Here is a 13,144-nt window from a genome sequence, read left to right as displayed (position 1 = left end):
GCACTTACTGAGTACCGCTGTGGTGTACTCATGCCCTTCCTGCACATGTTTTTCATGTGCAGATCCAGGTACTGCGACTCACAGTTATCATGCTTGAGGCGAGGCGCTTGTAGAGACTCCGAGGTATATCTGCCGTGTCCGCAGACCGAAGAGTCCCTTTATACTCTTGCTTTAAGTATTAGCCCTTCTGTATTTCCTTTCTCTGTTAGATATTCTGGAGTTAGATACTATTAGACATTCAAACGCTTGTGATCATGAGATTTCGGGTTTTGGGAAATGTTATTAGTTTTGAGAGTTGATATTGTGTATGCCGAGCGGCATTTCAAACACTGTTTTATTTCCCTATTTCGGTTTTAATCTATTTCTTCCGCAAATTTGTTTATTTGTTTTTCGCAATATTAGGCTTACCTAGTCATGGAGACTAGGTGCCGTCACGATGGTTCACGGAGGGCGAACCGGGGTCGTGACATAACTAAAGTTGGGATTGAATCCCCAGCATTTTTGGAGCGCTTACATGGTGATATATGTGGGCACATTCACCCACCATGTGGGCCATTTAAATATTATATGGTTTTAATTGATTCATCTACTAGATGGTCTCATGTGTGCTTATTATCAACTTGCAATCTGGCATTTGCAAGGTTGTTGGCTCAAATAATAAGATTAAGAGCACAATTTTAAGATTATGCAATTAAGACAATTCGTCTTGATAATGCCAGTGAATTTACATCTCAAGCCTTTAATGATTGTTGTATGTCAACTGGGATAACAGTTGAACATCCTGTTGCTCATGTTCATACTCAGAATGGTCTGGCAGAATTATTTAACAAACGCCTCCAATTAATTGCTCAATCATTGCTTATGAGAACAAAACTTCCTATTTCGATATCGGGTCATCCTATTTTGCATGCAGCAGCACTTGTGCGCGTCAGGCCAACGAGTTATCATAAAATCTCCCCATTAGAATTGGCTTATGGTCATGAGCCAAACATTTCTCATCTTAGAATATTTGGATGTGCGGTATATGTTCCAATTACTCCACCACATCGCACAAAGATGGGTCCCCAAAGAAGGTTGGGGATAATGTTGGATATGAATCTCCTTCTGTTATCAAATATCTGGAACCCATGACTGGAGATTTATTTACAGCAAGATTTGCTGATTGTTATTTTGATGAATTAGTTTTTTCAACATTAGGGAGAGAGAATAAGGAGCTGAAAAAAAAAGATAGATTGGAATGCATTATCATTATCTTATTTAGATGCTCGTACAAATCAATCTGAACTGGAAGTTCAAAAGATAATTCATTTGCAAAGTATTGCAATTCAACTTCCAGATGCGTTTACCAACCTACCAAGGATTACTAAATCTCATATTCCAGCTGCAAATGCTCCAATATGAGTTGATGTTCCGGTAGGACAATCTGTTAAAGAATATGAATCTAAGCTACACTTAAAACGTGGTAGACCAATCGGTTCTAAAGATAAAAATCCTCGAAAAAGAATAGGAAAAAATGATCAAGATGGTCATAATATGGAGGTAGTTGCTCAAGAAGAGCCCCCAGACATAACAATTGATAAAACCTCAGAAGAGGTCAAGGTACCTGGAAATAATGAAAATGAAGAGATCTCAATAAATTATGTCTCAACTGAAATAAGATGGAACCGAAATGATATAGTTGTTGATAACATTTTTGCTTATTATATTGCTACTGAAATAATGCAACAAGATGAGGATCTTGAACCGAAATCTATCGATGAATATAGATAGAGAAATGATTGGACAAAATGAAAAGATGCTATCCAAGTAGAATTGACTTCACTTAAAAGCGTGAAGTTTTTGGACCTATAGCCCAAACACATGAAGGTGTAAAGCCAGTAGAGTTCAAATGGATTTTTATGTGAAAAAGAAATGAGAAAAATGAAGTTGTAAGATATAAAACACAACTTGTAGCACAAGGATTTTCGCAACGGCCTGGCATCGATTATATGGAGACATATTCTCCTGAGGTGGATGCAATCACATTCAAGTATCTTATCAGTCTAGCAATTCATAAAAAACTTGGTATGCTTCTTATGGATGTTGTCACGTCCTATTTATATGGCTCACTAGAAAACAAATTTTTCATGAAAATCCCTGAAGGATTCAAAGTACCTGAAACATACAAAAATTCTCGGGAAACTTATTTGATAAAGCTTCAGAAATTCTTATATGGATTGAAGCAACCAGGGCGCATGTGGTATAATCGCCTCAGTGAATACTTATTGAAAGAAGGGTACAAGAACGACCCATTTTGTCCTTGTGTCTTTATAAAAAGATCTGGATCTGAACTTGTCATAATAGTTGTGTATGTTGATGACTTGAATATCATTGGAGCTCCGGAAGAGCTTCCAAAGGCAGTAGAATGCTTGAATAAAGAATTTAAAGTGAAAGATCTTGGAAAGAAAAAATTTTGTCTTGGCTTACAAATTGAGCATTTAAAAAATGAAATATTTGTCCATCAATCAACGTACACCGAAAATATTTTGAAGCGCTTTTATATGGATAAAGCACATCCATTGAGTACCCCGATGGTTGTGAGATCGCTTGATATAAATAAAGATCCATTTCGTCCTCATAAAAATAATGAAGAACTTCTAGGTACTGAAATACCATATCTTAGAGCAATTGGGGTATTAATGTATCTTGCTAATAATTCTAGACCAAATATAGCTTTTTCTGTAAGCTTGTTAGCAAGATTTAGTTCTTTCCCATCACAAAGACACTGGAATGGTATTGAGCATCTATTCAGATATCTGCAAGGTATCATTGAAATGGGATTATTTTATTCAAATGAATCTAGGTCACAACTGATTGGTTATGCAGATGCAGGATATTTGTTTGACCCATATAAAGGTCGATCTCAAACAGGCTATTTATTTACATGTGGAGGTACTGCCATATCATGGCGTTCAACAAAATAAACTATGGTTGCTACTTCTTCAAATCATGCAGAGATAATGGCCATTCATGAAGCGAGTCGAGAATGCGTTTTGTTGAGATCAATAACTTAACATATACAGGAACTATGTGGTCTTTCATGGTGCAAGGATATCCCAATAATATTATATGAAGACAATGTTGCATGTATAGCTCAACTAAAAGGGAGATATATTAAAGGAGACATAACAAAGAATATTTTACCAAAATTCTTTTTCATGCATGATCTTCAAAAGAATGGTGAATTAGATGTTCAACAAATTCGTTCAAGTGATAATATGGCAGATTTGTTTGCTAAGGCATTGCCGACATCAACATTTGAGAAGTTAAGATACAAGATTGGAATGCGCTGTCTCCGAGATATCAAATAAGGTTTTTATCAGGGGAAGAAATACGCGTTGTACTCTTTTTCCCTTAACCAAGATTTTGTCCCATTTGGGTTTTCCTGGTATGATTTTTAATGAGGCAACTCTTAATACGTATTACAAGATATGTGTACTCTTTTTCCTTCACTAAGATTTTTCCCTCTGCGTTTTTCTTAGTAAGGTTTTAATGAGGCACATTTTGTGTTAGTGTACATCCAAGGGGGAGTGTTATAAACTCTTCAAATGGATCCATCCACTTGCAACGATGTATGTCTCCCATAACAGGTTTTGGATTGGTTATGTATCCATAACAGGTTTTAGGTTGGTTATGTATTCATAACAAGTTTTGGATTGATTTTGTAACGGTAAAATATTTCTATAAATACTGAAACGAAGAAATAAGTCCTCTCTTCTAATGTTATCATTCTCTTCTAATATTAGTCCTAGTTAATTACGTAGTTTTTGCCATATTATTTTCATTCATAACAAAAGAAGAGTTCTAACTATGAGTAGATTAGAGTAAATTCCTTGGATCACCCAACTTATGGGAACATCCTATCAAAGTCATTTTTGTTTCTTTTAGTACAACAAAGTCGCCCAACTATTGCGTTTTGACTCAAAAAATAAATATTGTACATTTGACATGACATGTCATATTAAAATTATATTTTCTAATAATAAAACTCATTTAACCATGACCCTCATACTAATCTGACCCCCGTAAGGTTCATATAACCTCTTTATTTAAGGATGGTTAAAAAGTTAAAACTAATAAAAGTGACAAAATTATCTAGTTAGGTTTTAAAATTTATCAATTTATTAAACTTCAAAAACTTTTGAAATTTTACTTAACAAAAATCAATTCAATCTATAGTAAAATACTCGGACTCTACTTATTGATTAATTTGAACAACTTAACAAGCGTTAATATATTTATTATCATAAACTAATTATTTCAAACAATAGCAATAGAATAAAATAGAATTATAAACTAACGTAAATTAATAATTTTAGTAATATAAGAATTGTGAAACTATACAACAACAACAACAACAACAACAACAACAACAACAACGACGACGACAAATTTAGTGTAATCCCATAAGTGGGGTCTGGGGAGGGTAGTGTGTACGCAGACCTTACCCCTACTTTGTAAAGATAGAGAGACTGTTTCTGATAGATCCTCGGCTCAAGTAACAGTGAAAATAAAGCAACAAAAAATTGTAACAATAATGTAATAGGGTAACGAAAGCGAATGACACAACACGTAATAATAGAGAACCAGGAATAATAAAATACAAGAATAGTACTAGTACTACTGGTACGCCTAGGAGAAACACACGGCTACCTGTCAGCCTTCAACCCTAATCCTTGACCTCCACACCTTCCAATCGTGGGTTATGTCCTCGGTAAGCTAAAACAATGATATATCTTGCCTAATGACATCTCTCCATTACTTCTTTGGCCTACCCCTAACCTTCCTCAAACCCGCCATAGTCAATATCTTACACCTCCTGACCGGGATATCTATGTCTCTCCTCTTCACATGCCGAACCATCTCAGCCTCGATTTTTTCAACTCGTCCTCCACAAAGGCCACTCCCACCTTGTCCCTTATAACTTCATTCCTAATCTTGTCTTTTCTGGTATGCACACATATCCATTTCAACATCCTCATTTTAGCTGCTTTTATCTTTTGGACATAGGACTTTTTGACGGGCCAATACTCAGCCCAATACAATATAGTTGGTCTAACCACCACTCTGTAGAACTTGCCCTTAAATCTTGGTGGCATATTCTTATCACACAAGATCCCAAAAGCGAATCTCCATTTCATCCATCCCGCTCCAATATGATGAGTAATATCCTCGTCAATCTCCATATTGCCTTGGATTATAGACTCAAGATATTTGAAACTATCTCTTTTGGGGATGACTTAAGTATCAATCTTCACTTCCACTTCTGCTTCAAGCATCCGATCAACTGAACTTGCACTCCAAGTACTCGGTTTTTGACCTACTCAACTTGAAACCTTTAAACTTCAATGCATGTCTCCAATCTTACAACCTAGCGTTAACTTCTCCTCACGTCTCTTAAATCAATACTATGTTATCGGCAAATAGCATATACTATGGCACCTCCTCTTGTATGTGTCGTGTCAACACATCTAATGCCAGAGAAAAAAAATGGTCTAAGAGTCGATTCCTAATGTAATCCCAACTCCACTAGAAAATATTTCAAGTTTCCTCCCCCAGTCCTCACCCAAGTCTTAGCTCTCTCATACATGTTCTTCATCACCCTAATGTACGCTACCGGAACACCGCTAACCTCAAAATATCTTCATAGAACCTTCCTCGGGACTTTGTCATAAGGTTTCTCTAGGTTACCATATGCAAGTCATTGTTTCTCTTCCTATATTGCTCCAACAATCTCCTTACAAGGTGAATGGCTTGTTCCGGTATAAACTCGAACTGGTTCTCGGAAATAGACACACTTCTCTAACAATCTCCTTACAAGGTGAATGGCTCGTTCCGGTATAAATTTGAACTGGTTCTTGGAAATAGACAAACTTCTTCTTATCCTCATCTCTACCACCCTCTCTCAAATTTTCATAGCATAGCTCAGCAGCTTGATACCCCTATAGTTTTTGTAATTCTAGATATCACCTTTGTTTTTGTATAACAAGATCATCTAACTCCACCGTCAATCTGCGGGCATCTTCTTCGTCCTCAAAATGACATTAAACAAATTAGTAAGCCACTCCAAGCCTGTACGACCCACATCCTTCCAGAATTCTACCGGGATCTTGTCACTCCCAGTCACTTTATCCTTGCTCATCTTTCGCATTGTCCCCTCAACATCCCAATCTTAATATGCCTACAAAATACAAAATCGCTCTAACTCTCTGAGTTCTCCAACTCACCAAGCATGATATTCTTGTCCCCTTCCTCGTTCAAGAGTTTACGGAAGTACGTCTTCCAATTATGTCTGATACACGCCTCTTCCACCAATACCTCACCATCCTCATCTTTGATGCATCTCACTCCAGGTTCCAAGGCTTCCTCTCCCTAATCTTAGCTAACATGTACAACTTTCTGTCACCTCCTTTGCCCCCAAGGTCCTCATACGATCGTTCAAATATTGTAGTCTTAGCTGCCGTGACCACTAATTTTGCCTCTTTCCTTGCCTGCTTATAACACTCCATATTCGTCCTCTTCTTTTTCTCGTTTGAGCTCCCAACTAGCTTTAGATATGAGGTTTTATTGGCTTTTACTTTTTCTTGGACCTCCAAGTTCTACCACTAGTCTCCTTTGTGACCTCCCGAGTATCCTTTTGTGACCCCTAACACCTCTCTAGCAACTTCCCTGATGCAGTTTATTGTCGTGGTCCACATACTACGCGCGTCCCCACTACTCCTCCAGGCCCCTAAAGCCAACAACTTCTCCCCCCAACTCTTGAGCTTTTTCCTTAGTCAAGGCTCCTTACGTGATCTTAGGTTGGCCGTGCACCGCTCTCTTCTTCATTTTTCTATTGACCTCCAAGTCGATTACTAATAGCCTATGTTGCATCGAAATACACTCACTCCGGATAACCTTGAAATTAGTACAAAGGCCCCTATCACCTCTCTTAAGGAGAAGGTAATCAATCTGTGTCTTGGCTATCATTGTAACGACCCGACCGATCGTTTTGAGCTCTAGCGCGTCCTTCAGCAATTTGAGGCCATGTGCAACTTCACTTCAGGTATTATGACTTGTACGCGTGGTTGGAATTGAATTCCGTGAAATTCGGAGTTGATTTGGAAAGAGAATTCCCATTTTGAAAGCTTTAAGTTGGAAGAGTTCACTAAGATTGGATTTTTGAGTAAACAACCTCGGAATCGGGATTCGAAGGTTCCAACAGGTTCGTATGATGATTTCAGACTTGGGCGAATGTCCGAATCAGGTTTTGGAAGACCCGGGAATGTTTCGGCACCTATTGTGGAAGGTGGCATTTTTGAAATAATTTTATAAGTTTGGGTTGAAGTGCATTTCAGTGTTATCGATGTCCGTTCGGGATTCTGAGTCTGGGAATAGCTCCGTATGGTGATTCTGGTATTGGGAGCGCGATCGGAAGTGAATTTGGAGGTCCGCGGGTCATTTTGGGAGTCATTTGGCTAAAGATAGAAATTTGAAGGTTTTGAGGAGTTTGACCGGAAGTGGACTTTTTGATATCGGGGTCGGATTCCGATTCCGGAAGTTGGAGTAGGTCTGTAATGTCGAATATGACTTGTGTACAAAATTTGAGGTCAATCGGATGTGATTTGATAGGTTTCGGCATCGAATATAGAAGTTTGAAATTCTAAAGTTCATTAAGCTTGGATTGGAGTGCGATTCATGGTTTTAGCGTTGTTTGATGTGATTTGAGGCCTCGCGCAGGTCCGTGTTATGTTATGGGACTTGTTGGTATGTTTGGACGGGGCCCCGGGGGCCTCGGATATGTTTCAGGGTGGTTTCGGATCATTTCGAGCTGTTTTACAATGGCTGGTGCTGGTGTCTGGTGTTGTTCTTCGCGTCTGCGAGAGTCCTCTCGCGTTCGCGAAGAATGATTTGGCTTCTGGGATTTTGTTCTTCACGTTCGCGAAGAAGAAGAATTTCTGTTGCGTAGGTCTTACTTCGGAGGCTCATATCTCACAATCTACAAGAAATTTGGAGATGATCAATAAATAAAAGTTATAACTCTTTGTGTCTAGTTTTCAGAAAGATAAATTATTTAGCATTTGGATTTGTGTACAAATAGTTATGGCTATTATGCTAGAGGCTGTCTGAGAAGAGTTTGAAAGATGGTTTTTGAGAATTTTCTTCTTCGCGAACGCGAAGAAGAGTCGTCTGGGCAGTGTATAAGTGTAAAGAAATGGGTTTGGCTCATTTCATCTCATTTCCTCCATGGGATCCGACCTAGGAGCGATTTTGGAGCTCCATTTTCATCATCCATGTCAAGGTATATGATTCCCACCTATTGCAAGTTAATTACTTGGAATATATCTAGATTTTAACATGGAAAATCATGGGAAATTAGTGAAAATTGGGGTTTTGAAGAAAAACCTAGAAATTTAGTATTCTTGGATTTTGACCACGATTTGGACATGAAATTGAGAGTAAATTATATATTTGAGTTCGTGAGGTTGTGCGTAAACTTTATCTTCCAAAATTTCAAAATCCGGGAATGTGGGCCCGAGGGCGATTTTGTTAACTTTTCTATCGGGGTTAGGAATTGTTATAAATTGGATTATTATGAGTAATTGAACATAGATTAATGAATTTGCATATTTATTGGCTAGTTGTGGAGCATTGTGCATCGATTTGAGTCTTCGAAAGGGCGTGGAATGCCGGTTATGGAATTTCGGAGCGAGGTGAGTCTCCTTTCTAACCTTGTAAGAGGGAATTGTCCCCATAGGTGAGTTAACTGGTTATGTGCTCCTATTTGTGGGGTCTACGTACGCACGAGGTGACGAGAGTCCATGCGTAGCTACTATTATGCTTAAGTCCGGGTAGTTTAGGGCCCAAAAGCATGCTTTACTTGTAATATTTTCAACCTTGTCGACAAATTTAAAAATGCTTAAAACATATCGAACGTGTAAATGAATTTCTAAAAGGCTAGATATTATTTCTTGACTTTTAAAAGAGAAACTTGCCTTTTCCTGAATAATTGCTCCTTGATGAATTCTTGATTTGACTGTTTGAATGTGTTTATCAATTATGGAATGGGCCGAACGCCTCGGTAGATTGAATAGATACATCTATGGCTCGCGTCATTCGACCCTCTGGCAGTGCACAGTTTAAATATTATTGGATCGAGTCGTACGACCTTGGTATGATTTGCGCATGCTTGTATTTGCTTGACTTGCTTTGTAAATGATGATATTACCTCCCTGGCTTGAGATAAATGCATAAATGATGAAAAAAAATGAATTTGGAAGTTTCCTATTAATAAAAGAATTGATTACTTGCTTCATGCCATTGAGTTACCACCATTTTATAAAAATCCTTGATTTGCTATATTATTGGTATATTGTTATTGGTAGTAAGTGTCGAAGTCGACCTCTCGTCTCTATTATTATTGTTTTTGTACTCATGCTACACTTGTTGTGTATTTTTATTGCACAGGAACATGTACGTTTAGTGTCCTAGTTTGGCGCGGCGGCACGGTTGATACGGGGACTTAGGTGAGTTGCACTTCTCGAGACGATCTGCAGCCAGCAGAGTCTCCTTCAGAGTATTGTGTTATATTTTCTTTCTACTGTCCAACTTGTTTTTCGAACAGTTATTGTATTACATTATTTCCTAGAAATTGCTCATGCACTTGTGACACCGGGTTCTGGGATGTCTATGGGATTATTCAGTATTTTAAGATTGTTAAAGGTATCATTATCTATACAGTGAAATTAATTATTTATTGTTTAATGTTTAAAAGAAATGATTTCAAAAATATTAAAACAAGAAATTACAAGTTATTTGGTGTTGGCTTGCTTGACAGCGATGTCCGGCACCATCACGACCCTTAGTGGATTTTGGGTCGTGACAATCATACTCCGGAAAGTGACCAAGTATTCCTCCCTCTTCTGAAAATACGTATTATCTATCACCAAGTCAAAAGCTTTAGCAAAATTCAACGACGAGGTACCTTCCTCGTTCCTATCTCCAAAACCGAACACCCCATGTATCTCGCTATAATCTAAGGTTGTATTGTGGTTCGGGCCCAGCCCATAACCGGCCCGGGACCGCGAGCCCACATGGGCTTTGGGCTAAACGGGTTGTTCCATATGGTCCGGTCCCAAGCGGTCCTAGGATCCCACTGTGGGCTGGTCCAACATGGAGAGACCGCGAGCCCCGTTTAGCCCAGGACCGGCTGGCGGGCCTGGGCCGGTTCAACCGGGCCTAACGGGCCCACCGGCTATTTTTTTTAAAATTGGCCAACGGTTGGAAGTTTAAAAACTAGCCGTTAGCTTGCCAATTTAGCCGTTTGGCTTTTTAAAAAATAGCCATTTGCCCCCATACTTTTTATAATTACACTTTTTCCCTATTCTCAACTATAAATACCCCCTCATTCTTTCATTTTTACTCACAAAATCATCAATCTCTCTCTAATTTTCTTCTATAATTGCTTACTTTATTATTGCAATTTGTGAAAAATTGTGACGTTGGTGAATTGAAGTATTCAAGTCTTCAAGTCTTCAACGATATACATTTTTCAAGAAGTTGTTCGTCAATTTGGTAAACTCGTTCCAACTCTTAAGTTTTAATATTATAGTTTTGTTTGTTTTTGTTTGTATAATTATAATTAATATGACCTTTTTTTTGAAAAAAAAGTTTGGTGGTAAGGGAAAATCTAAAATTGGTGAATCTAGTGGCCAAGCTACTACTCCTCCCCCGGCTCCCCGACGCAGACCTGTTACCCGTCCTCCTCCACCTGTTATTCTTGATAGTGATAACCCTTGTTTTCAATTTACCGATAGTCAATTTTACCATGATATTGCACCAGGTCAACAATTAAATGATGAATACATGAATACTCTTTATGGTAATCCAACTATCGATGAAAATGATGAGGAAAATGACGATTTAGATGAAACACAACCGGTTTAGATGATACACCTACTAGCCTTGTTTTTAACCCAACTGATAATATCCAAATGATGCCCCGCCTGACCCTCCTGTAGTAACCCCTACTTTTAATAGACAACCTTCTAAACGGCAAGAAACATCTCTTGTTTGGCACTTTTTTATTCAACTAAGAGATCAAAATAAGGCTAAGTGTAAAACTTGTGGGACTTTGATGGCTCATAAATTTGCTGGAGACTGTAGCGGTACAGGTACTTTGACTAGACACATAAAGACATACCCTAAAGATAAAGCTAGATTTCTGCAAATAAAAGCTGCGCAAGAGGGGACAAGTGTAGGTACTTAGATTAACCCTAGTACCGGGTCAAATCTAGTTCAATCGGGAATTAACACTGTTACCGGTGACATTTTATATTACGATCCAAATAAAGATTGTGAAGAATTGGCAAAATGGTTACTGTTATGTGCTTACCCTATAGTTTTCCTTCTAACCCTCACTTTGTGCATTATATTAGAAGAGTTTTTAATCCTACTTATAAAGGATGGCCTCGTGCAACCGTAAAGAGCGACATTTATAAATATAAACATGAATATGAATAATATTTGGCTATTTATTTACTCATATAGATTGTCGCGTTGCTATTACTACTGATATTGGTAGAAGTGCTAATGACTGTGATTATCTTACTGTTACCACTCATTGGATTGATGAGGAATGGAAAATGCAAAAGCGCATTATTGCTTATAGAATAATTAATTCGCGTCACACAGGTAAGTTTATTGCTAACACAGTTGCAGATATTTGTAGATATTTTTGCGTTAGAGATAAAATAATGTCAGTTTCAATGGATAATGCTTCTAGTAACACTAATGTTATAGGCTTGCTTACAACTACACTAAATCCTGCATTTAGTAATATTTTCCATGTTAGATGTATTTGTCATATTACCATTTAATCATCGATGATGGTATGAAAATTTTAAATGTTGAAATGGAAAAGGTTAAAATGGCTCTTAATTGGCTTTTTTATTCAAACCGTAGAAGTAGACTTAGAGAATATTTTAAAAAATGTGATGAATTTGGCCATAGAGAAAGAAAGGTTCCTATAGCTTGTCCGATTAGATGGAATTACACGTATGAAAGTTTAGTTGTTGCATATGAATATAGAAACCCAATAAACGCAACGTTTAATGCTCGTGTTGGTGGTGATGATGATGATGATGATGAGCACCTTACAATTCAGGATCGGATTAATGTTAAAATTCTTGTAGATTTTTTTAGAACAATTTCATGTTGCTACAAATGAATTATCTGGGCAATATTATCCTACTATTTCTAACTGTTTAGTTTATATTGCAGCATTTGCAAATTTGTTTACTCAATTTTCAGAGGATGGGGTAATTTATCAACTTGCTATTGATTATATGAAAGATAAGTTTAAAAAATATTTTTTCCCTATCCCCCCTCTTTATGGTGTTGCTGCCATGTTAAATCCTACCATGAAATTAGGAGGTTCTCACTTTTGGTATACAAATATTTATAAGGCTTTATCACTTTCAGATGAGGAATTTGCCACACTTGCAGATGCAAAAGCCTCAATTAAAATAAATGCTCAAACAATTTATAATGCTTATCAACTTGCCTTAGATCATGCTAGACCAAATGTTCCAACTCCTACTTCGTCTAGTTCGCAATCATCTAAAAGAACTGCGGGCCTAAAAGTACTTATTTCTTGGACAGAGTTCAAGGGTTCTCAAGGTGATAATATTGGTGATAGTTCACAACTAAATGAGCTTCAAGTTTATTTGTCGCAGGGACTTGAATCAGAGAATCCCGACGGCTCCTTTGATGTTTTGGAATGGTGGAAGGACAAAGAAAAACACTATCCGATTCTTTCAAGGATGACTTGAGATATTTTAAGTATTCAAGCTTCAACAGTGGCATCAGAGAGCGCTTTCAGTCAAGCGAGACTTCAAATCGGTGATCATAGAGCGTCTATAAGGGAGAGCTTGGAAAAATCAGTACTCTTCAGATATTGGATCCGTTCGGAAAGAAGAAATTTTGGACTTGCTGAATCACAACCGGAGATAGACGAAGCTTATGAAGAAATGCTAGTGGAACTTGCGGAGGATGCTGCTTCGCCCGGAAGCGGTGATGAACAAGCTTCTTTTCCGCCACCACCAACGGAAATTCCTCCGAACCT

At 37.8% G+C, this 13,144-nt stretch overlaps 1 protein-coding gene across 1 annotated transcript; it reads right to left on the bottom strand.

The window, feature by feature from the left end:
- Positions 1-4,886: 4,886 nt before the first annotated feature.
- Positions 4,887-5,225, bottom strand: LOC109240629. The gene has a single exon (XM_019407297.1). The coding sequence runs from the start codon at positions 5,223-5,225 to the stop codon at positions 4,887-4,889; it is 339 nt and encodes a 112-aa protein (XP_019262842.1).
- Between the last annotated feature and the right edge of the window lie 7,919 nt (positions 5,226-13,144).

The sequence above is a fragment of the Nicotiana attenuata genome, unplaced genomic scaffold (assembly GCF_001879085.1).
Source record: "Nicotiana attenuata strain UT unplaced genomic scaffold, NIATTr2, whole genome shotgun sequence".
In the NCBI taxonomy this organism is placed as follows: domain Eukaryota; kingdom Viridiplantae; phylum Streptophyta; class Magnoliopsida; order Solanales; family Solanaceae; genus Nicotiana; species Nicotiana attenuata.
Note: the sequence above shows the minus strand (reverse complement) of the source record. Positions and strands in the feature narration are given on the sequence as shown.

Bases quoted from the DNA above. Each gene is read 5' to 3' on its own strand.
- LOC109240629 (XM_019407297.1), bottom strand. From the start codon at position 5,225: ATGGAGATTGACGAGGATATTACTCATCATATTGGAGCGGGATGGATG.